Below are 26,338 nucleotides of genomic sequence, written 5' to 3'. Positions count from 1 at the left end.
AGGGCCTCTACTGAATCAGACATCTGTTACATGACAAAAGGCCACATACTGCCTTAACAGAGATATGTTACATTACAAATGTGACATACTGCCTTAAATGAGTCAGATATCTGTTATATAACAAAAAGATAAAATACTGCCTTAACTAAACCAGACATCTGTTGTAATACAATAAGTAACATACTGCCTTAACTAAACCAGATATCTGTTGTAATACAATCAGTAACATACTGCCTTAACTAAACCAGATATCTGTTGTAATACAATAAGTAACATACTGCCTTAACTAAACCAGATATCCGTTGTAATACAATCAGTAACATAGTGCCTTCACTGAATCAGACATCCGACAACCTGTAATAATAATCATTCTAACATGAGACAGATAACAAAATGTCACATTGTCAAGCTGTAGGGAAAAAAAAGACAAATTATTCATAACATTGCACTTGCCTATACCAACACCTACGCATCACACACTCACTTAAATGCACATGACAAAACATTCAGTAAATACCCATATATGATGGCACATTAAGTCAGTACACATAAAATGATGACACATCAATTAAACACACATGAAACGATGACACATTCAGAAAATGCACATGATATGATGACACATCAAGTAAACACAAATTTCTACAATGTAAAAACTGTGTCAAGTACACAACAAAATGGTACACTTGTGTGCAGAAATAATATACGACAAATACATGATGTCACATGACACCAAAACATATGGCAGCATATATACAAGCCTTTTTCTTCTAACAGCCCAAGAAATACTGGCTTTACATGTATAATTATGGGCTTCAGTAAGAACATTCTGCAGTGACAATTTCTAACAAGATGAAGTGCAAGAATTAGTGAAACGGTCGGACTGATCTCAATACAGAGTAAATATTTCAACATGAATATATCTAAAATGTGTGACATCAGCCACGTCATACCTATAAAGGAGGTACACAAGGTATGTACAATATTTTTCCTATTCACGCTACATTCAAAGAAATACGACACAAGTTACAACGTGTATTTACCCTTTTGAAATGTGTTTCGATGTTTAGCTGTAAAATATGTAATACTAACCATAAAGTACAAAATTTTGATTACAAAATATTAAGCAGTTCTTATGAAAATATCAAAAACTGTGAGTAACAATACAAATGCAAAGACTTCATTTGAGAATTCTATTTATCAACAAAAATATTGCTGTCTTGAACAATCTAGCTGCTAGTGTACAAATGGAAGCTTTGATTTTCTAGTCCTGATGAGGAAGAAACAATTTAAAACTGAAAAAGGTTTTGTCAAGTTCATTTCAATATCATGATAACAAAAATATATCTATATTTAATAAAGTAATATATGTTAGTTTTCAGCAATAGAAATACATGTTATAGTGTAACTATAGAAATACATGTTATAGTGTAACAGAGTATGTGATAAATCAAATTTAAATCTCTGCCGTCGCTAGGGATCAAACCTGGGACCTTCGGCTTACTAGTCTTATGCTCAACCGATCGAGGTAAAGAAAGATCTCTTTAACCAAGCAGTATGGTTTAGTTTGGTTTATTTTGTTTAACGTCCTATTAACATCCAGGGTCATTTAAGGACATGCCAGGTTTGGAGGTGGAGGAAAGCTGGAGTACCCGGAGAAAATCCACCAGCCTACAGTCAGTACCTAGCAATTGCCCCACGTAGGTTTCGAACTCGCAACCCAGAGGTGGAGGGCTAATGATAAAGTGTTGGGACACCTTAACCACTCGGCCACCGCGGCCCCAGCCAAGCAGTATATTGTGGCTAGTATTTACTAGGGTTACATAAAGACCATAATACAATTTTCTAAAAGTGTCTTCACTTTATTTAGATTTAATTAGAATGTAGTGATGGTATTTTACTGTGCTTGATGTCAGCGTGTAAAGCTCATGGAACAGCAAAGTGAATGTTGTCAAAATGAGATTGGAGGGATGATTTCCATATTGATAGCATTATGGTCTCAACACATAGAACATCCTCAATGCATTGGGAGGACATGTAATACAAAATATTGATAGGATTGAAATATTTCTGGTGGTCAATATTGGTGATTTGAACTGGAAACATAATCACAACTGACCATTCTGTGTAGTCCAAACAAAAAATTGAAATCATGAACAGCACATAAAGTAGATCCTGATTTTTTTTTTTTAATTTCTTATCCTGTAAAATTGCACCTTATAAAAACAAGAGGCCCATGGGGCCTGTATCGCTCACCTGGTTGGATAAGACCAAATGTCGAAATAATGTTCATATTCAATTTGTTTTATTTGTAAAACTCTAACAATGCTATATATAGTTATAGTGTGGGAATCCGAACTGCTTTAGAGATTAATGAAGTCCAGACTCTCTAAGGTCTGAAAGACCTCAAGAATTGTTTATAGAACATGCATTCATCACTTTATGACTAGTAGCGATTTAAAGGAATTACCTCTATTTCACCTATTGGGCCCAGCCCCTTTGGCCCTTCGGGGGTCAGAGTCACCATTTATGCAAAATCTGTTCCCCTGTTTCTGACCAAATTGGGTTCAAATCCATTCATAACTTTATGACTAGTAGCGATTCAAAGGAATTACCTCTATTTCCCCCACTGGGCCCCGCCCTTTTGGCCCCTTTAGGGTCAGAGTCACCGTTTATGCAAAATCTGTTCCCCTTCCCCCAAGGATGTTTCTGATCAAATTGGGTTCAAATACATTCATAACTTTATGACTAGTAGCAATTTAAAGGAATTACCTCTATTTCCCCTATTGGGCCCCACCCCTTTGGCCCCTCCAGGGTCAGAGCCACCATTTATGCAAAATCTGTTCCCCTTCTCCCAAGGATGTTTCTGACCAAATTTGGTTCAAATCCATTCATAACTTTATGACTAATAGCAATTCAAAGGAATTACCTCTATTTCCCCCACTGGGCCCCGCCCTTTTGGCCCCTCCGGGGTCAGAGGCACCATTTATGCAAAATCTCTTTCCCTTACCCCAAGGATGTTTCTGACCAAATTGGGTTCAAATCCATTCATAACTTTATGACTAGTAGGGATTTAGAGGAATTACCTCTATTTCCCATATTTGGCCCCGCCCCTTTGGCCCCTTTAGGGCCAGAGTCACCATTTATGCAAAATCTGTTCCCCTTTCCCCAAGGATGTTTCTGACCGAATTGGGTTCAAATCCATTCATAACTTTATGACTAGTAGCGATTTAAAGGAATTACCTCTATTTCCCCTATTGGGCCCCGCCCCTTTGGCCCCTCGGGGGTCAGAGTCACCATTTATGCAAAATCTGTTCCCATTCTGCCAAGGATGTTTCTGGCCAAATTTGGTCAAAATCCAATAAGAACTTTTTTACGAGTAGCGATTTGAAGCAAATGTTGACGGACGGACGGACGACGGACGACGGACGGACGACGGACGCCGCGCCATGGCATAAGCTCACCGGACCTTCGGTCCAGGTGAGCTAAAAATACTGCAACAGTCATAATTATTATGAATATTTTAGAATTCACAGAGGTTAAGGGAAAAAGACCTTGTCTTTCACGTCACTATAACAGATTACCTACATGCTATAGCATCTATATTTTCTACTGATTTTAAAATAAATATTTCAAAGAAAATTTCAAAATAATACCAAATTAATCTTATCATTAAGACAATTGCACAACCCTTCAGCACCATCAGCTATATATAGACGGTGATTCATAAAATATTGATATATCATCCTAACGCTGTATAAATGGAAATACTACAGGCTACGATTATAGTTAAAAAATAACGAGGTATATGGAATTACAGTGCTTCAACAAAGAAGAAACAACAGTAAGGCTAACCCTGTTGAATATATGTGACAAAACTGGCACACGATTGTCTCCCTTTATGGAAGTGTTTTACAGTTTTGGAAGTTTTAATGATAATGCTGCAATAATTATTATAATAAATACTGTGTAAAAATACTTATGTTTTATGATTGTGTAGGTAAATATTAACAGATTTCTAAAATAGATTTTATATATTAATATAGAAATTCCGATATTGGAAGGACAAGTTATTAAGATTGGGTTAAAAGGAAGACAAATATTATCAATCTTTTTTCTTATAATTTTTCTTCTTCTTTATTTAAAAAAAAAAAAAAAAAATCTGAAAAAAAAAAAAAAAAATTACTATCAGCTTAATGACTACTTCAGCAATTTTCTCTTGCACTTTAACATTCTTCCAGGAATATAGAAACAATATTTGAAGTAGGTGGGAGTTCATAAAAATACATATTTAGTAAAAAGAAGTATGTGACTACATAACAATATTGGTCCTGCAATATAAGCCTGTGGGTTCAATACAGAAACCTTGACAGTATTAAGATAGAATATTAGGTAATTTATTACAGAAAAATAAACAGAATAGGATTTTGTTTGATATTTCTACAAAGCTACAACATTATATGGGTGGGCTTATTGCGAGACAAATGCTTATTGCTAGATAAATACAATGGGTAGCGGTATGAAAATACGCTACAAAATGGACCAGAACTGTTGTTTACATTAAGAAATGCTGAGTATGAAAATATAAATTAAACCTGAAATAATTTCTGGCCAGGGAACACATTTTTGTAGGTAACTCTGGAAGAAATTTCTAGGGAAGCACCAATGTTAACTTAAACACATACACAAACATACATGTTGGTGTTGCTATGGCAACCAAATGCTACATCAATATGTAAACAAGGGCCCAATGGGCCCAAATCGCTCACCTGCAATGCAGTGATCTTTTCATATATGGATCCTGCAGTTATTTGAAAGCATGCTACAGGACCAATATAATGTCTCTCTGCACTTTGGCTTTTCACTAAAAGACATTTAAAGATTTAAGCATACTTGATCGACGTGACCTTGAATGAAGGTCAAGGTCATTCATTTGAACAAACTTGGTAGCCCTTCACCCCAGCATGCTACAGACCCAATATCAACTCCCTGGGACTCTTGGTTATTGAGAAGAAGTTGTTTAAAGATTTTAGCCTTTTTGACCCCTGTGACCTTGAATGAAGGTCAAGGTCATTTATTTGAACAAACTTGGTAGCCCTTTACCCCAGCATGCTACAGACCCAATATCAACTCTCTGGGACTCTTGGTTATTGAGAAGAAGTCGTTTAAAGATTTTAACCTTTTTGACTCCTGTGACCTTGAATGAAAGTCAAGGTCATTCATTTGAACAAACTTGGTAGCCCTTCACCCCAGCATGCTACAGGCCAAATATTAGGTCTCTGGGACTCTTGGTTATTGAGAAGAAGTCGTTTAAAGATTTTAGCCTTTTTGACTCCTGTGACCTTGAATGAAAGTCAAGGTCATTCATTTGAACAAACTTGGTAGCTCTTTACCCCAGCATGCTACAGGCCAAATATTAGGTCTCTGGGACTGTTGGTTATCGAGAAGAAGTCGTTTAAAGATTTTAACCTTTTTGGCCCCTGTGACCTTGAATGAAGGTCAAGGCCATTCATTTGAACAAACTAGGTAGCCCTTCATCCCAGCATGCTACAGACCCAATATCAACCCCCTGGGACTGTTGGTTATTGAGAAGAAGTCGTTTGAAGATTTTAGCCTTTTTGACCCCTGTGACCTTGAATGAAGGTCAAGGTCATTCATTTGAACAAAATTGGTAGCCCTTTACCGCAGCATGCTACAGACCCAATATCAACTCCCTGAGACTCTTGGTTATTGAGAAGAAGTCGTTTAAAGATTTTAGCCTTTTTGACTCCTGTGACCTTGAATGAAAGTCAAGGTCATTCATTTGAACAAACTTGGGAGCCCTTCACCCCAGCATGCTACAGGCCAAATATTAGGCCTCTGGGACTCTTGGTTATTGAGAAGAAGTCGTTTAAAGATTTTAGCCTTTTTGACTCCTGTGACCTTGAATGAAAGTCAAGGTCATTCATTTGAACAAACTTGGTAGCCCTTCACCCGAGCATGCTACAGACCCAATATCAACTCCCTGGGACTCTTGGTTATTGAGAAGAAGTCGTTTAAAGATTTTAGCCTTTTTGACTCCTGTGACCTTGAATGACGGTCAAGGTCATTCATTTGAACAAACTTGGTAGCCCTTCACCCCAGCATGCTACAGACCCAATATCAAGTCCCTGGGACTCTTGGTTATTGAGAAGAAGTCGTTTAAAGATTTTAGCCTTTTTGACTCCTGTGACCTTGAATGAAGGTCAAGGTCATTCATTTGATCAAACTTGGTAGCCCTTCACCCCAGCATGCTACAGACCCAATATCAAGTCCCTGGGTCTTTTGGCTATTTAGAAGAAGTCGTCTAATTTTTTTTTAGCCTTTTTGACTCCTGTGACCTTGAATGAAAGTCAAGGTCATTCATTTGAACAAACTTGGTAGCCCTTTACCCCAGCATGCTACAGACCCAATATCAACTCCCTGGGACTGTTGGTTGTTGAGAAGAAGTCGTTTGAAGATTTTAGCCTTTTTGACTCCTGTGACCTTGAATGAAGGTCAAGGTCATTCATTTGAACAAACTTGGTAGCCCTTCACCCCAGCATGCTACAGGCCCAATATTAGGTCTCTAGGCCTTTTGGTTATTGAGAAGAAGTTGCTTGAATGGAAAGTTGACGCCGGACGGACGGCCGGATGGCCGGACGGACGGACGACGGACGGACGACGGACGCCGCACCACGGCATAAGCTCACTTGCCCTTCGGGCAGGTGAGCTAACAATGATGTTGCTATGACATAACAGAATTTAACTGTTCTTCATCACATAATCAAAAGTATGCCTCATATTTCTTTGAGATATTGTGATGTCATATGTCCTCAATCTTTTCAACAAAAAATCTAAATGCCTTTATATTACCGTCAATATGCTTCTCTTAAGTCTTTGTGTACTCAAATTTTAGCATATAAACAAATTTTAACAGATTGACCGGTAACATAAATGAATTGGCATATCCACACTACTTGCAATATAAATAGCATATAGAATCTGCATGTAATGATAAGTAGCGCAATATATATATATTTAAGTACAATGATTCCACCGTGAAGAGCAGGAAAATAAGATCACCACTAAAATTTATATATTCACAGTATTCCAATGGCAGAATGAACTTTTAAATTTCTATATTGATTGACATAAACAATGAACAAAACTGAATTATTATTCTTTTGTCTGAATATTCCTAGATGTTTGTGAATCCACTCTAGTTTTGAGACTTGATCATGTAAACCATAAGATACTTATCAATAAGTATAGAACCAGTAATCTTCTATAGAAAAACAACCTAAGTAACTGTACTTTAAAATATTATATACAAATATAACAAACTCTTATAACATCCATCACCAGGGACATCACAGAATCTACAAGTTGGCAGTTAATTTAATAGCTGATCTATATAATATTGATTCTATCAAAATATTTTTTTTTTTTTAATTTCAAACTTGAATCACTGATGGTCAGGTGATGGAGTCAAAATAATGAATACAAATGTCCTATGATTTTTCTGTAAATATATACAATGTTGCCAAAACTCTTAAAAATTCCATTCAAAAAAATTTAGTATCAGAGAACCTGCATCACACTTCACAATCTACATCTTAGAAATAATTCGTGAAAGTTCTACCCAAAATAAATTGCTACAGGGACCTATCCTGTAACTAGAGACTTCCATAACAGAATATCTTGTAACAATATTCTTCTGATTTTTTTTTCTAGAATCTTTTCATAATGGACAGTTATAAATTCATTTTGGTATAATACTGGACTCATTCATGTACCGCCCGGTATATCAATGTAACACAGGTTTTATCTAGGTATAATTTGCTGTCATTTTAATTGTTGTTGAACATGTGTCCCTTAAAATAAAGTATATTTTAAGATGCATATAAAACAATATTTTTTTCATTTCACTAATTGAAAGCAGAACAACTTTCTAAATTGAATGGGATTTTTTTGTCTGTTTTCATAACTGTCATATATTTATCTTTGATCTGAAATGATCTGATGTTAAGATAACATTAAACAAAAACGGACAAAAAATACATTATTTTCAAAATTTTTTTTTTTTTTATCAAAATAATCATAGATATAAACAACCATTGTGTTAATACAATCTGGCATCAAGACCTCACAAACATCAACATGGAAGACAAAAGCTTATACAGTAATACAGTTATAACAGAACAAATAACTATTGTCAGGAGACAACCTCTATGGCACAGTACACAATAACCTTCATTTTTTATTACAGAGAACATTGAGGTTTTATTAGGGTCGTTAGAGAAAGCCTTTTCTTGTACAAAAGACAGAGAAAGCTGACATACTACCTAACACCAGAATTTTCTGGGTTTTTTCTCTGATCTGTCTAGAACCTTTCCACTACATGTGGTGTAAACTTACACCAGAATTAATATGCTGGCATATCAGATTATCCAATTGTCTTCTGATGCAGGGGAGGTAATACAGAGAAACTGAAGGATTTATTGGAAATAGAAATAGATTTATATTGCTATTATGTCATTGTGTTTCTATTATGTACAAGTAAAAGGATCTTTTACCTAAATGTGTTCAAGATAAATTTTTCTCATATCCTGGACAATTTTACTGGAGTGAAATTTCCTTATCTCGCCTTAGATTTGAGACAAGCTACACATGCTCTTTGCAGGTTCTCAACAATTGTCTGTTGCCATGACAATGATACAATCCGGTCAATTATGTCAAGTCAACATTGTTTTGCATTGATGTATTACAGAAAGCCTTGTGTTTGGCAACCAAATAATCTTCTCTCACAGGTTCTGATCCTCCTGTTTCACCCCCAAGGTGGTAAAATATTACAGTACATGTATTCTCATTATCTGGGAGATATTTGGTAACATCTTATTTTCAGCTTTGCAAACCTGTCAATCTTCCAAAGAGACAAATTGACCTTAAACATATACAGGGGACAGATTTTATCAAAGCGTTGTTGTTGATGTCACGTAATGACCTTGAACTTGTATTAATATTCATCAGATGACCTTGACCTTTTATTGATTTTCACCAGCCGATATTGACCTTCATTGTTACTGAACGTCACTAAATGACCTTGACCTTGTTTATCAATGAATTATGACTAGATTGCCTCAAACATAAATACAAACAGACAGAATCAACAGAAAGTGCAGACAGAACCATCAATGGACAGTGCTGGTCACAAACAAGATGATGACCTCAATAAACTGGTATGAGGTATTTGATAAGAGGTGGGACTTAGACATTAATGCTGATTTGACCTTGGTTGTTGATGAGTTCTTCAATGGAGTTTGACCCCATCTTTAATTCAGTATAAGTTTCAGTATAATGGTATATTAGTTTAATGGAGTTGACCTTAGCTTTAAGTCAGTATAAGTTTCAGTATAATGGTATATTATTTCGACGGAGTTTGACTCTAGCTTTAAGTCAGCATAATTTTCAGTATAATGGTATATTATAAATGGTGGGACAAATGATAATTTGACTTAGGCCATTTCCTTCCCTGGCCTTGACCTTAGTTTTCAGTCCATACTTGTTTCCGTATTTCGTCAGAGGTGGGATTGGAACATCAATAATAATTTGACAAAGGTCACTTGCTGGAGTCCTTCATTGGACTTTGACCCATATTCAGTTGTTTCCATTTTTCATTAGAGTTAGGAATTGAATGTTGATGATGACCTAGGACATTTGCTGGAGACTTTCGCTGGACTTTGACCCTGGTTTTCAGTCTGGAGTTATTTCCCTTTGATGTGATCAGTGGATGAGGGACACAAGGGCCATAGAACAGATCCCTGCACACAGACATAGCACCTGCTTCACAGACTCCCTGAAACACAAGACAACTCTTATCATACCATCATTGTTTATTATCTATTTTCTGATATGATAGTAAACAGCAATTAGACTGAGAACATTATTGTATCTATCTGACGAGTTCTAAAAAGAGAAAAACGCTGAATGAACCTTTGGTTTGGTTTGTTTTCGTTTAACGTCCTATTAACAGTCAGGGTCATTTAAGGAAGTGCCAGGTTTTGGAGGTGGAGTAAAGCCGGAGTACCCGGAGAAAAACCACTGGCCTACAGTCAGTACTTGGCAACTGCCCCACGTAGGTTTCAAACTCGCAACCCAGAGGTGGAGGGCTAGTGATAAAGTTTCGGGACACCTTAACGCACGGCCACCGCGGCCCCCTGAATGAACCTACATTTTGTGTTTCATATTCATTATTCAGCATTTACATAATCTATTACCAACAAGATCCTATCTACTTGGGTGTTGTCTATATAATTGTTAGATAAATCATGATTTATAGATAGTTAATAATCAAATGATAAACATAGATACATAAGAAAAAAATACATTTATAACTCTGAGTTAAAGAATCCATTGAAGAAATCTTAAAATATAAATTCTGTAAAAGTATAATGGTCAACATAATTAATGCTGTGAACAGGAATGTACTGTATAAGCAGTCCATGACCAAGTTATCTGTACCAGTAGTAACAAGTCTCAATTCAAGCATGTCCATGACCAAGTTATATACTGGTAATACCCAGTACTAGGTAAAATATAGCCTAAATTCAAGCATGTTACTGACCAAGTTATATAACTGTTATACCAAGTTCTAGGTAAAACAGAGGCTCAATTTAAGCATGTTTATGACCAAGTAATCTCTGGTAATACCCAGTACTAAGTGAAAAACAGAGCCTCAATTCAAGCATAGTTATGACCAAGAAATCTCTGTAATACCCAGTACTAGGTAATATTGTCTAAATTCAAGCTTGTTTATGACCAGGATATAGTCATATCATGTAATTGACTATAACACAGGTATGTGTGTGGAACTTACCTGCCGTGTTTTTCCTCCAGAAGATCCGGTACCACAGTAACCAGAGCTATGTATATAAAACCCCCGGATGTGAATGGTAAAATCCATGCTGTACATTCACCTAGAATTCAAACAAAACTTAAAATGTATGCATGTATCATGTTGTTAGCTTTCTTCATATCCTAATAGTCAAACATACTATAGAACCAAGAAAGACATAGTAATGATGTACATTGATTTAGGTCAATATGTGTTTTTTCACCCAAGAAAAAAATAAATCCTTATTTCCCATCTTTGGTGTAATTTTTTTTCCAATTTTGATAAAATCATGGATGTAACTGAACATTTTGTGTATGATAGAGTAGTTATAGGTAAACTACCTGTATCTATCTACAGACAAGTTACAGGCTGTACTCACCTGTATCTACTAGGAGTATACCTGTATCTATCTACAGACAGATTACAGGCTGTACTCACCTGTATCTACTAGGAGTATACCTGTATCTATCTACAGACAGATTACAGGCTGTACTCACCTGTATATACTAGGAGTATACCTGTATCTATCTACAGACAGATTACAGGCTCTACTCACCTGTATCTACTAGGAGTATACCTGTATCTATCTACAGACAGGTTACAGGCTGTACTTACCTGTATCTACTAGGAGTATACCTGTATCTATCTACAGACAGATTACAGTCTGTACTCACCTGTATCTATTAGGAGTATACCTGTATCTTACTGCAGACAGGTTAAAGGCTGTACTCACCTGTATCTACTAGGAGTATACCTGTATCTATCTACAGACAGATTACAGGCTGTACTCACCTGTATTGACTAGGAGTGTACCTGTATCAATCTACAGACAGGTTAAAGGCTGTACTCACCTGTATCTACTAGGGAGTATACCTGTATCTATCTACAGACAGATTACAGGCTGTACTCACCTGTATCTACTAGGAGTTTATCTGTATCTTACAGCAGACAGATTTGTAAGGTTACAGGCTGTACTCACCTGTATCTACTAGGGAGTATACCTGTATCTATCTACAGACAGGATACAGGCTGTACTCACCTGTATCTACTAGGAGTTTATCTGTATCTTACAGCAGACAGATTTGTAAGGTTACAGGCTGTACTCACCTGTATCTACTAGGTAGTATACCTGTATCTATCTACAGACAGATTACAGGCTGTACTAGGAGTTTATCTGTATCTTACAGCAGACAGATTTGTAAGGTTACAGGCTGTACTCACCTGCTGACTTGGCTGATTCAGCTACAAATGCTGTAATAGTTCCCACAAATACACCAGACGCTGTCATCATCTGTAAAACCGTCAACACTACACATTTAACAGGAAACTCAACATTTATTGGCAATCAAAACTCTAACCTAGCAAACTCTAGATAAGACTCTTGAACTAACTAAGGTACCAAGCCACCAGCAATCTGCCTAGACTAGTTCCACAAATATTAATACATGTGTGTATATTACAAAATGAACTTGACAAAGAGCAAAGAACATTTGTTTAACTGAAAAAATTAAATAGAAAATATAGGTCATAGTGACCCAAATTTGAGATTTTATTACTATGACCTAAATTTGAAATTTGATCACCGTGACTTAAATTTGAGATTTGATTACAACAGACCTAAAATTGAGATTTAAGATAGAAATAGTGAAATATACCTGCGCTTTAGCTGCATTCCATCTGTCAAAGCCAGAGCGAAGTAAAATGGCGAAGTCTCCTACTTCGTGAGGAACTTCATGTAAAAGTATGGCAAATGTGGTAATGGCACCCACCTAAAACATGTTTATGTGTGAAATGTTAAGTATTGTTAAATTTGTATGTTTACACTGTGTCGTTATAGACTGTATATAGATCCACTGGCTAATTGTCTATCTACCAGGTACAACGGATACATTGTAATACAAAAGTGACTACATGTTACATTTGATTTGCACTTGCATATTTTTAAGTTATTTTATAATGAAATATATTAGAAAAATGTATTATTTAGTATTAAATATTTATTTTTAAGATAAAGGGGAACAATTTATCTACATCAATTCTGCTCACATAAAACAGTCAGAAATTGTACATGTATTTATTTTTGTTTCTGGAAAGGAATCCTATTTGCAAGCATTTGAACATCACAATAAATAGTATAACTGACCTTACTGCTGACCAGGAAACTGCCTCCTATAGCCAGCCCATGAGTGTAATTGTCTATAACATTAGCTAGTAAATTTAAATATCCACTGATCTGAAATATACAAGGCATTGTCAAATAATATCATACCAATTACCAATATAACACTGTAAAATTATTTTTTTTTAAATCTTGTAAATAATCTAAAATTGAAACTTGATGAAATATTTATTAGGCTGAAATGTTCCTGATGGTACTGTTAATGTTATTATTTAAAATTGAAACTTAATGAAATATTTGTTAGGCTGAAAATGTTCCGGACTGTACTGTTAATGATATATACATGGAGAATTCTATCATTAACAGTGTTAGTTTTAGAGTCTTACTTTTATTGGCTGTGAATTTGAAACTTCATTGGAAGATTTTTTAGAGATTTCTTTTTGTTTTGTGTTGTCTTTTATATTACTGCCTTTCTCCCGCTGTCGTAGAGAATCTTTACTGTTTTGACTGTTTGTCTTCTGTAATGCTGAATCCGTTTCTACTTCACACTCGTCTCCTATCTGTGAAAACAAAAGTAACATCATTTACATGCTTGATATATAGCTGTTTGCTTGCTGTTTCCCATGAACAGCCAAGGTCATTTTTGAGATGTAGTAGCTGGTGGCTACCTCATGTTAGTTGCATTGTACTAAATTACGATTGCACTTATTCCAATTGCTATACTACTTTTGTGGAGAAAAAATTTGGATGTTCCAATGCATCATTGTGCTTATCTGTTCTTAAATTAAAGTTACCATGATAGGTATATTTACAATAATTCATTCCAAAATCATAAAAAATTGAAATAATCATCATAAATTTGGTCAATTTACAAACATTTCCTATGGGTCACTCTCACTAGAAATACTTTTCTATGCCAAAACTCACTTTATGTTCAGTTCATGAAACTAGGACTTGTACATTTAATGATATTCACTACAATTAACTCTACATGGTATATACAAAATGTATACTCTTTTTGGCTGAGGGGAGATAAATCGTACAAAATAGGACTTTATCAACACAGACACATTTAATATAGTTGTCCTTTTATCAAGACAAGTTGTTTATTCTATACAAAATTTGTTGAAATTAAAAGAATTTTTAACTTACATGATCAAATTCTCCTTCTTTTGCAAATATTTTCTCTATCAGGAGGAATGAGATGATACCTGCTAGCACCCAGAGGCCGACCTGCATGTGTCCATCATGGTTGTGTTCTCCTGTGTGGAGGTAAACATAGGTGTTAACAGATTATCTCCCTTGATGTACTCTCCAGTAAACCCATGTATAAAGAGAAAGGTGGAATACCCCTTAATGTACAGATTTATACTGCCAATTATCTCAATCTTATTGTAGTCTATTATGACAAGGTTTGAAGCTTTAAAATCATGGATAGGGATACAGCATGTCTTAGCATTTTATAGTATTTGTCAAGTTATATCAACATATGTATGTTAATAAAAAAAGCCATAGACATGACATTAAAAATTTACTGACAATACGACTAGCGGTACTATAGTATAGTATAACTTGATGTCATCAAGTATATACAAATTGCCTTATTCCTCTGAGTAAAAGATGCAAATTTTTTTCATTGTTTTATGCATTTCTTTTTTAAGGAGCTACATCTCTGACAAAGATTGGTTAATTAGACATATTTCTATGACAAAGAGTAACTATAGTCCCTTGTAAACAGTTGGTTTCTTGGTTACCGTAATTAGACATATTTCTATGACAATGAGTAACTATAGATCCTTTGTAAACAGTTGGTTTCTTGGTTAATAAGATATATTTCTATAACATGTATGCCCCTTGTAACAGTTTTTTGACAAGTAGTGTACAATATATATATATTGTGTCTGCTCTGCACGTAGCATGTAAATGACAGCTAAATTTGTTTATTGTTTCATTACATTACGGTCAACCTCCGGTTAGTTCGAACACACAAATAGTTTGAACACACATTGTTTGAACACACATTGTTTGAACACACATTTTTTTCTAGAAAAACAATAATTTTTTTGCCAGTAATAGTTCGAACTCGGCCGATTTATACAGACCCACATTTCAAATAGTTCGAACTTGGCATACGTGCAGATTAAGGTTAGATTGGTCGGTCTTGGAAAGTGAACAGCATATCGCATCTACAGACATTTAAACTTTGTGGTAATGTATTTCACTTATTTTGTGATCATTGAAGACCAAATTTTACAAATAAACCATTCATTAATATCTCATATTTTACCGTTAATATTCAGTATCTTGAATGTTAAAACATCATGTGCACCCGACACCAAAACAGAACTTTAGGCCCCAACTATGTATAACATAACATTCTATCAAGATAGAACGGAGTACAGATTCGACATGTAGTAATTACTTCTTTCAGTTTAAAACACCATGTACCTCCCACAAATCTGTCAGAATAATGTATATTGTTTGTAAGTACCTTTGTTTAAATGTTTCCAGGCCTCCGGTAACAAATGGAGGAACACATCTCCTAACAGACCTCCGACAGCAAAACTCAACAGCAACTTCAACTTGTTGGCAGCAGCTGAAATATATGAAGCAATAAAGACTGAAATCAGACAGGCTTGTTTGTATAATAAGTACAATTTCAACTTTCAACACCACTCTCCACACTGGTTATAACAATAACATGCTCCTTAGGTTGACAATTTGACCGCATTGTTTCAATATCATGTCCAACATAGAGCCGTTAACCTTTAAATTTCATCAGACATCCTCTGGTTTTTCTCATTTAATCTGTCTGAATCTTTGAATCTGTTTTTGTCTGCTAGCTGCACTTAATTGCTATGTTTAGATCTGAAGTGTCTAAAAGTAGATTTTATGCTAGGAAAAGGGAAATGATCTTGTAATTAAGTTTAATATAGCTTATAGGCTAGTACTAAAAGGACAAAACTTTACTCTCCAACTGTCCAATTCCTTAATACTTAGGTCAGCTCAGAGGTATCACCATATCTTATATATTTGACTCAATACAATATTACCTTTTGACTTAAAAATAATAATAAATTAGAACATAGAATAGTGTTTTAATATGTATATAATAATGATTATTGGATAACCGTTGGATGCTCTTTTAAGGTTTTTACAAAAAAGTTAGATGTATAGATTTTTTTTTTTGCGAAAATAATGAATGGGACTAGACTTTTCTCAAAAAATGTTTCAAACTAACATTCAATGTACACACTTTCATCATTTTATTTTTTCTTGAAAAATTACATCTGCAAGAAATATCCTACTTTCGAGGGAAGCGATTACAAATCTTGCATCACATTCATGATATCAGGGACTTGATATTGCATCTGAGTGGCAAATGTTTGTTCCTGCGTAGAGTCAGCAATGGATTTTTCACTTGTCAAATTTTGAAAAAAAAGTGTGCACTATACACGAATATTAATGGTAAATGCCCCCACTGCCACCTCATACCCCGAACACAGTTCGGGGAGGATTGCATCAGCTGTTCCTGAGATTAGCTAGTTACATTGCATCGCGATTGGACAGGACGGGACAGGGACGGGGACAGGGACAGGGACAGGGACAGGGACAGGGATGGGACGAGATGGGACGGGACAGGACGGTATCACCTCTGTTATATATAGAAATTAATTTATTAGGTTTTCACTTTTATTCTCATAAATTTAAGTTATACTCGCCTAAAGGCTTGTGGCATATCAAATCATCAAACTCTTTCAATAAATTCCATATGATGTAGAGACTCAGGTATCTGTTATACGAAATACAGAATATTCTTTCCAAACAAAGCCTACACAACCCCCTTTCTCTCTCCAACTCCCTCTGATTATTATCTTTGATATACAAATGCAGCAGATCAGTCATAGATAGACCTACAACGTTTGGTATTATCTATTTACACTAGAATACCAGAAAACATAGCTGAGTGTTTTTAACATCTTGGAGAAAGATTTTCAGTCAATCCTCTGAGAACCTTGATGCCAATCAGAAAATCACATGGCAAAGAAAACCAATATTCTTAGTTTGAAAATGGAATTCTCTATAAATATTGTTTATTTAATCATATACAAAACAATCAGATTTCTAAACAATAATATACAATGTTATAATGTGTCTAGTATCATTGATGCCTATCAATCACAGAGACTCTTAGTTCCTCAAGCTAAATATAACTGTCAGGGTGACAGACTTCTGGCCAACCCAAAGCTTCCCTCCAGCTCCATGGGCCTTTTGTTTATACAAAGCTTCCCTCGAGCTCCATGGGCCTTTTGTTTATACAAAGCTTCCCTCGAGCTCCATGGGCCTTTTGTTTATACAAAGCTTCCCTCGAGCTCCATGGACCTTTTGTTTATACAAAGCTTCCCTCGAGCTCCATGGGTCTTTTGTTTATACAAAGCTTCCCTTGAGCTCCATGGGCTTTTTGTTTATACAATGCTTCCCTCGAGCTCCATGGGCCTTTTGTTTATAGACTATTGTCTGTACATACTATCTTTTATAAAAGAATCCAGTATATTGTTTTCCATTATTTTTATTCTGTCTGCAATGCAATCAGCATTTGTCTACAATACATATATATATATTTATAAAGTATACACATCTAAAGCCAGAGATAAAACATATACTCCTTTTTCATGTTTGCATTCTTTAAAACCTATACTGAAATGAAATCAATGACTTTTTTTGCATCTTCAAAGAAATAGATTGTAGTGAAATGGAAATGCAGTTACCCCAGGAGTACTGGAATGTTATTGATGAACATCTAGTGTACAATTACAGATTGTCCTTAAATCAATTCAACACACTTAATATTCAAACCACAGACTCTAATGGCCCTGACTGTTTCTTGGGAACTGTAAATGGATTCCTGCTACACACTGATTCCTGCTTTCCATTTATGTAAACACATTCAGTATCTTCTCCAGTCTTGTTACATCACTTCCCACTTTCATACTTATCCGCCAGTAAACCCCTGCTCACAAATGAGCCCCCAGTAGTAACTGATATTTGGACATTAGTGCTACTACTGGCCATTTTGGGAAATTGCTATTAGCATTATTGGGATTTTTTTTATGCAGCTAAAGAGTAATATTTGAGGGGAAATTGGAAACAACGTTGATGCAGAATTTTCAATCCTCACATAAAAGATACCAGATTTCATTTTTTTTAAATTTTCTTCACTTAATAGAAAAAAAAAAGAAAAAAATTTTTCACTTCATGCTCCCTACCCCCAAAAAGGAAGACACACAAGAAAATCAATGATTCTGGAGTGAACCGACTTTTGATCACCTTGATCAACATGGAGTGGGTTATAACAGCAGGCCACAGGGGCTTGGCACGATTTTCCAAATGATAGTCTATATATATATGTAGATACTATATACATATATATATAGACTATCATTTGGAAAATCGTGCCAAGCCCCTGTGAAGCAGACCTTGTTCTTGGTCTCTCCAATACATGCAGTGTGATACATTAAACCAATTGAAAATTTGATGTGACCTCTGACCTACATCAAAGAACAAGAGTCTCAGAGGGCCTAAATAATTCACCTGACCAGTTAGGAATGATGGCGAAATTATCCGGGTACTCATTTTCATTTTCATGTTGACTGTAGTTTCAGGAAATGGTATACAATATTTCTAACAGAGTTGATATGATTCTCTGATGCACTTGCGAATCATCATGTAGAATTTTGGCATCTTTGAAGTTTTTAACATATCTCACCCCTGTGACTTTGAAAACAGGTCAAGGTCAACTTTATATCACTCTATAACAGGAACCTACTGGCTAAAGATGAGTGCCCTGGGCCTTTCAGAACATCAGAAGATTTGTAAAGAAATGTTTTACTATTTGGCCCCTGTGGCCTTGAAAATAGGTCAAGGTTATTTATATGAGAAAACTTTATACCACTCTGTCCTAGGTACTTGCAGTGACCTTTGACCTACATCAAAGATCAAGAGGCCCTGTGGCCCTGAATAACTCACATGAGCAGTTAGGAATAATGGCAAAATTATCCAGGTACTACTTATACTAAATATCACCTATCTGGGCATTCTGGAGCTTGATAAGAAGATTCTTGAATTTTTAACATATTTGACCCCTTTGACTTTGAAAATCAGGTTAAGGTCATTGACATGAGGAAACTTCAATATACTCATCCTCGGTGTATTTCCTCGCCAAATATAAGTTCCCAGTTGCTTATAGTTTTCTAGAATTTTTATAGTTTTCTAAAACTTAAAGAATTTAAAAGTTGACTGATGACAGAAAGCAGATAACATGTACGTACAATGGACCCCCACTCCTGTACTCCCACTATATACGCTCATGAGCACTTCGTGCCTTGTGAGCTTAAAAGTTTGTTAGAGTTTTATCTTCTGCACTTTATAGCTACTTATCACTGGAATTTTGTCACTGGAACTTCATACCTTTCAGAGCCAGACGTAACATGACATCAGTTTCCTCAATATTTCTGAACTTGAAGAATTAACATAAAAAATTCTATATTAAATCATTTTAGAATTTAAGGAAAGTTCCTTCATTAAGATATTTTTGCTGAAATCCGATAATTTTAAGAATTTCCATGAGGAATGCTGATGGTACCTGAGGATCAGAATCTAAGACTATTATCATGAACTTGTCTGTACACAATGTATCATCACGGTCCACAAACCAGGGATTGTGAACATAAAATGTCAATAAAGGATGGCCACCATGGTCCACAAACCAGAGATTGTTAACATAAAATGTCTATACAGGATGGTTACCAGCTTATCATGTTTCAGAGTTAATGACACTGATATTAATTATTCGTTACATCATTACAGTATCAGCTGGTTGGCTATTGTGTACAGTTCAACTAACATCCCAGAAACAGACAAAAATTGTGTTCATATGGAGATCATTTAGATATATTTTGTAAATAATTAACAAGAGTGCTTCAGGTGAAATGATATATGCCCATCCAGTGCCAAAAGAAATGCAAACTATCAAAATGAAACAAAATGAAAAATTTTAATTGAAACATTTGAATTATCTTAATAACTAGAAAATGTCTGTAAGACATAAATGCCCCCACTGCCACGTCACCTGACACCACGAAACACAGTTTACAGGTGAGGATTGCATGGGTAACACTATATATCCCTCCATCCCCTCCCACCCCTCAACACCCCCAACACCCTCCCCCAGAAAGTATACCTGGTAATTTTAAGTCATAGCAAAGTCTACAATGTTTGAAGGATATTGGTCAAAGTCTACAATGTTTGAAGGATATTGGTCAAAGTCTACAATGTTTGAAAGATATTGGTCAAAGTCTACAATGTTTGAAGGATATTGGTCAAAGTCTACAATGTTTGAAAGATATTGGTCAAAGTCTACAATGTTTGAAGGATATTGGTCAAAGTCTACAATGTTTGAAGGATATTGGTCAAAGTCTACAATGTTTGAAAGGTATTGGTCAAAGTCTACAATGTTTGAAAGATATTGGTCAACGTCTACAATGTTTGAAAGATATTGGTTAAAAACTGAGAGAGGGGATCTACAAATAAGACACAAGATTCAAATACTGAAATAATTATTATAAGGTATACATGTACCCCGGTAAAGGAAGTTACTTGAATTTGAATCAAAATGTCATTCAGGAGAACACAATATATGGTTATTATCTCTACTTAGTTTCAAAAGAGATCCATTAAAAATTATGTAGATTTCCAGACAAGAATCAAATACTGATATAAATAAAGGGCAATAACTTTTGATAAACAGTGAAATCAAAATGCTAATTAAGGGAAACAAATGCATATTATGATTTTAACTATTGACTATGACTTTTAGGTATTTTATTTGATGAGTCAAAAACAAAATGTTTTGAGACAAAACATTTTATTTTCAACCTTCAAATACCTTTTAAAAATCTTTAGTTGAACCAAATTGAAATAACAATGTATGCTATATTAAGAGGATGTGGGCTAACATTTCATGCCAAATATCCTAATTAATCATTACTTACTGTATTTGGTCCAGTTTTTTAAAAAGGAGCCTTAATAATAGATTCTTGTTTTTTTAAAACTGCATTTTTGTTCTAGATTGCAAAAAAGAAATTAATGTGAAAAATGAAGAAAGAAATTATTTAGTTAACAATTATTTAGAAAAAAATTTAAAAAAGGAGACAAAAAAACCCACAATAAAATAAGAGAAAATTCATACTGATTGACATTTATGGAATAATGTATATTTCAAGACAAATAATCACAAACCAACAAAAACATAAACAGTAGAATGTTTTAACATGGTGAAATATTCATATACCCTGATATTTGGTTGAAAAAGATATTTCATACACTGTAATAATTTTGAAGAATTGTAATCAATACCCATTCCTCTGGGATGAGGTCAGAAGCTACCTATGCATGTCCTCAGTTATCCTCATGTTGCTATTGTTGGTGGTCCGAAGGGAAGCTATCATATACTCATTTATACATAATTCTGTCATGTCTTACATGTGCATTATTTCTAGCAGACTCTGGTATCTGCCCCCCCCCCCCCCCCCCCCTCCTCTCCCTCCACATTAACATAATCCTATTACATCTGTGTGGGCACACAAAATTAAAACAAATATACACATCCAATTAGCAGTGTAAACCAAAATGTCTGCCTCTGGTTGGGCCACCAGCTGGATTCCATCGAAATTTGTATGAAAACATGCATCAAACACCTCCCCCAAAAATATCAATGAAAATTTAATTACAGCGTAAAGTTTTCTTGGCACCGATTCTGGTCACATTGACATTAAACACTTGAGGGTTTCCCTGTCCAACAACGAACATCTTTATGAATCTATTAACTTGTAGTCTATCTGTTCCTGCACTGCAGGTTTCCCCCCAGCCCTACCATGTGGTAATACTGAGTGTCTGGTTTCTGCCTACTCCCTATATTTGGCTGCCCGTCTGCTTGGCTAATACCCCCCTCCTCACTATTCCTCTCACTATCCTTCAATGCATGGAATACATGGGGCTCAATATATATACACAAATTCTTGTTTTGCCAATTACCATGGAGATGACCCTTTTTACCCTTGAATGATTAGTAACCTTACAAACATCAGGGACTCATTATAGGTTTGGTGAGTCAATTGTTGTGAAATTATTTCACATTTCGAGAAGAAGTTGAGACCTCTTGGGACTAACAGTGCAATATGAGGATGGGACTAGATCCAACACTTGATGACCATTCTCATATCCATCAAGTCTCAGTGAGTACATATCCCCCTTATATCCGACCATCTCCACATATCTACCGACACATTACATCACCGAGTCTTGCAATCTTAATCTAAGGCTGCACCGCCCTAGCTAACCGACTGTCTCTTCCACTTGTGCAGAATTCCTGACTTATCTTTCTATTTAAATTTATCACTCCAATCTGTGTTATGTTTGGATAAATAGCATGTTTGTTTTCCCTGTAAACATAATGTTGTGATGCCAGAATCTTAAAGGAGTTTGACCGATATCATTAAACTAAATCTAGAGGCTAGCTGTGTATTCAATTAATAGTTTCATTGCAGACAATATTATTGTGTTTCCAATGCCACAAGTTTCCATAAAATATCCTCAAATCAACATCAATGTAGCTTGATCACTCAAATCCATCATATATAGCTAAGCTTCGAATTTCGGAATATCTTTAACAAAAATTTCCATCTTGAAATGTGATAGAACTACACAGTTTCTGTCAGGACACAACACCATATGCTGTTTAAGAGTGAAAATTTACGTATGTCATCACCTGCGCTGAACTGGCCTTGTCTAGGTATTTCTTTGTAGGCGTCAATGACACGGGGAGTGTAGGGGAAGGTTCCTACCATACAAGCCACCAATCAGACGCAGCTTTATAAACATACACTTAGCCTAATCACAGTTTGTCATTAGCTACTGTTGGTACCTACCCAACAACAGGTGCTAATGAAATAAGCAAATGGAAGGCCTTCCTGTTGGTTCTGTCTCCCGTACAGCCAATTCTATATTCGGTCTATCAATGACCTTATGTCTCATTGGGATGGAGGTAGAGCTAGAAATGCCGTAGTTTTACTGCTCATGTGTCATCAGGGAGATTGATAATATTATATTAAACGTTTTACTGTCAAACTGGGGACATTACCACCAGTACAGACAGATATATGAATGTTTGTCTGTATTTCCAGTAGATTAGATTATGGTTTTTTCTTGACTGTTTACAGAAGACTGATGTAAATTTGTTGCTTATCATTATATCTATTTATTTATTAGTGTCTGCAGTTTACCTAAATACACCTGAATAAACATCTCTACAAACAAATATGTTCAATTAACAAACTCCACTGAAAATATTTTCAGGGCTTTGAATCGACGAAGAAGGAAAAGTAAAAATTACAATTTTAATTTTCAATTTTTTTTTTTAAATTCATTTTCAGTGTGTCACACTTTCATTTGCTTATACTAACAATACAAATTCATTTTATCTTAGTGTCAGTCCACCGCCCAAAACAATAAAAGGTTGATATAACATTTAATTTACAAACATGAAAGTGTTAACCAGCTTATATCAGCTTATTAGACACTATTGATCAAGTATGAGCTTTAATATAATAAGAATAATTATGATATTAATACATTTAAGAAAAGTACCAAATGCCCTTTATTACTACCTTACTATATAGCCTGATCAGTCCTATGGAGAACTCTGTTTCTGTAACCATAGTGTTACACATCTCCATTGCCTGTTGGGGACAGATTTGTGTACTTAATGTTACATAAAGATCATTATCTGATACCTCCCCTGTTGAGAACAGATATACCAGCTGTGTAGTCTTCATTGTACAGCTCTCATCAGGAGGGACAGCTATATATATACCAGTAATACATATTTGTTTTATGTCCTCAATGCCTTTTAGCAAACAATACAATTTGTACTTTTGTTTTATTGTATATTTCCGAAAATATTTACATTTGATGGAATACATATATAACTCTATGAGACATAATAAAATAAGGGCCACAACTTTATTAAATACAAAATTCAACATTGTTTTTCCAGGTTTTGTCCCATGCCATTTGTTTCTAAGGAGTACAGACATATTAATCCTGATTTTCCCAAGGGACTCTTCCCCTGCTGGGTCATTTCCTTCCCCCCCCCCCCCCCCCCCCCCCCCAAAGGACCCACACATCTTTTATTGATCAATATAAACTTTATAAATTTAAATAATCCAGGTTTACTTCATGCTAAATGACTTATAAAAGCTTATCATCAGAATTCCCCTGGCCAATAGATGCTTAGTTCATATAACATTTAACCAAAATTAGTCCTGTCATTCTGGACTAGTAGCCTTTTATAGGAGCATTATAACTTTGGGTGGGCAGATAATAAACCACTGTTGTGCTTGAAGTTCGCATATAGTGTCAGTTTAAAACATGTCCGACTTATTAATTACCATGATCAATTATTAAAGTAGCAAACAAGACAGACACTTTGGACAAATTCAATGATCCTGCAGTTATAGAAATGTAACAAGCAATGAAAACAGAAATGATGGCTTTTATACAATAATGGAATGACTCGGGAATGTATAATTAATCAAACAGATCAGGTGTTTACCTGGGATAAAGCTACAGAGACTGCTCACACAGGTTAGAACACGTACCAGATCAGCCTCCGTAGCAGAACACCACCAGGTGTGTCACAAAACAGATCTGTATATCTTTTACCTGTACAGAGCTGGTCAAATCTTGAAACTGAGGCAGACATGGACTTGTACGAATACAGATATAGAAAGGTAACTAAAGTATTCAATATTCTTTCTATATACATATATATACATGTATATAGAAATGATGCTAATCTTTTTTGGCGTAGTTTTTTTTATTGATTGTGTAAATCTACGATGTAATGTGTACATTTACAATGTAAATATTACCGTTTCAATGATAATCTTTTTGTAATTCATTCAAAGGTTATCTATTTTATTAACAGTGCAGCTGACATCATATTGATGTAGAAGTATTTAAACCAGTGTTGTATATTAGTCGTCCACAAGCTTGCTTGTTGATATAAAAGTACCCCTTTATATCACAGATATATTACAGCAGTGGTCAAGGTTTGTTTTTAAGCAATGACAGTTGTGTACATTTATGACAATGGTCACATGTCTAACAATGTTCTGAGTTCTGAACCAACTGATTTCTCAGCACATTCAAATTCTATGTCTGAACTTTGAATACACAAGTAAAATTCAGCTCTCAATTACAGTGTGTATACTAAAATTTTTTTTTTTTTAAATTCAAATCCAAATTGCCAATACCTGAAATCAAACTGTGGTACCTGCAGTATACTCTTGACTCCAGTCTACCAAATTACAAGCAGCATAATTAATACTATCTAGACTGATCAATGATAAGCATATTAATTTTAATACATTAATGGTTGATTGGATATCATCTATTAAAATTTCATAACATTGACTATGAAATTTTCTTCCATACATCAATCATATCAGGTGTTGAATCTAATTCAATTATTGGCTTCAATGTTTATGTACAGCTACTTCTTGGAAACATGGCATTTTTTAATTAAGTGCTCTTGAAGTTCTTTAAGCACCATGCACTGCACGAGTAAAGTTCTGCTGCACAACTCCTGATAGGTAACGGATAGATCTCTCAGCAACAGTAGTACATGTACCTGAATAGAAATATGTTGTTTCAGACTGAATGCATTAGAAGGCATGCTATATATATTGCACCATGGCAGAAACAATACACTTTGTTGTTTTACTGCTCTATAATGAATAAATTATCGGCAGAAGCCAGAAGTGTTGGTTTACCAAGGCAATTTATTCCATTGTTATATCATGACTATCAAAATATTCCATTGTCTATATCAGTGACGAAAGAGGTGGTCTCTATAACATACTCTAGCTGATGAATTAGACATAAAGAAAGTATCTCTAATGTGGCATTAGACAGGTGTGGCATCAGACAGATTATATAGATGTGGCATCAGACAGGTTATATATATGTGGCATCAGACAAGTTATATATATGTGGCATCAGACAGGTTATATATATGTGGCATCAGACAGGTTATATAGATGTGGCATCAGACAGGTTATATAGATGTGGCATTAGACAGGTTATATATATGTGGCATTAGACAGGTTATATGTGTGTGGCATCAGACATGTTATATATATGTGGCATTAGACAGGTTATATATATGTGGCATTAGACAGGTTATATATATGTGGCATCAGACA

General features: G+C 35.2%; 2 protein-coding genes across 2 annotated transcripts in view; one reads left to right on the top strand and one right to left on the bottom strand.

The window, feature by feature from the left end:
• Nucleotides 1-6,742: 6,742 nt before the first annotated feature.
• The window catches only part of LOC117339925 (zinc transporter ZIP13-like), a 33,983-nt gene continuing 14,387 nt past the window's right edge, over nucleotides 6,743-26,338 (bottom strand). Inside the window, exons 2-9 of the mRNA XM_033901639.1 lie at nucleotides 15,505-15,609; nucleotides 14,166-14,275; nucleotides 13,400-13,573; nucleotides 13,038-13,127; nucleotides 12,550-12,663; nucleotides 12,116-12,185; nucleotides 10,877-10,976; nucleotides 6,743-9,856 (exon numbers count right to left, since the gene is read on the bottom strand). Coding sequence (XP_033757530.1) covers nucleotides 9,784-9,856; nucleotides 10,877-10,976; nucleotides 12,116-12,185; nucleotides 12,550-12,663; nucleotides 13,038-13,127; nucleotides 13,400-13,573; nucleotides 14,166-14,275; nucleotides 15,505-15,609 — 836 coding nt within the window. The 3' untranslated portion in view covers nucleotides 6,743-9,783. The remainder of the gene's footprint in view (nucleotides 9,857-10,876; nucleotides 10,977-12,115; nucleotides 12,186-12,549; nucleotides 12,664-13,037; nucleotides 13,128-13,399; nucleotides 13,574-14,165; nucleotides 14,276-15,504; nucleotides 15,610-26,338) is intronic.
• LOC117339924 (F-box/LRR-repeat protein fbxl-1-like) overlaps nucleotides 22,128-26,338 on the top strand; it is a 68,876-nt gene continuing 64,665 nt past the window's right edge. The window contains exon 1 of the mRNA XM_033901638.1: nucleotides 22,128-22,306. Within this exon, the coding sequence (XP_033757529.1) occupies nucleotides 22,250-22,306 (57 nt within the window). The 5' untranslated portion in view covers nucleotides 22,128-22,249. The remainder of the gene's footprint in view (nucleotides 22,307-26,338) is intronic.

The sequence above is a fragment of the Pecten maximus genome, chromosome 12 (assembly GCF_902652985.1).
Source record: "Pecten maximus chromosome 12, xPecMax1.1, whole genome shotgun sequence".
Taxonomy (NCBI): Eukaryota; Metazoa; Mollusca; class Bivalvia; order Pectinida; family Pectinidae; genus Pecten; species Pecten maximus.
The sequence above is the reverse complement of the archived record's forward strand: the minus strand, read 5'-3'. Positions and strand labels throughout refer to the sequence as shown.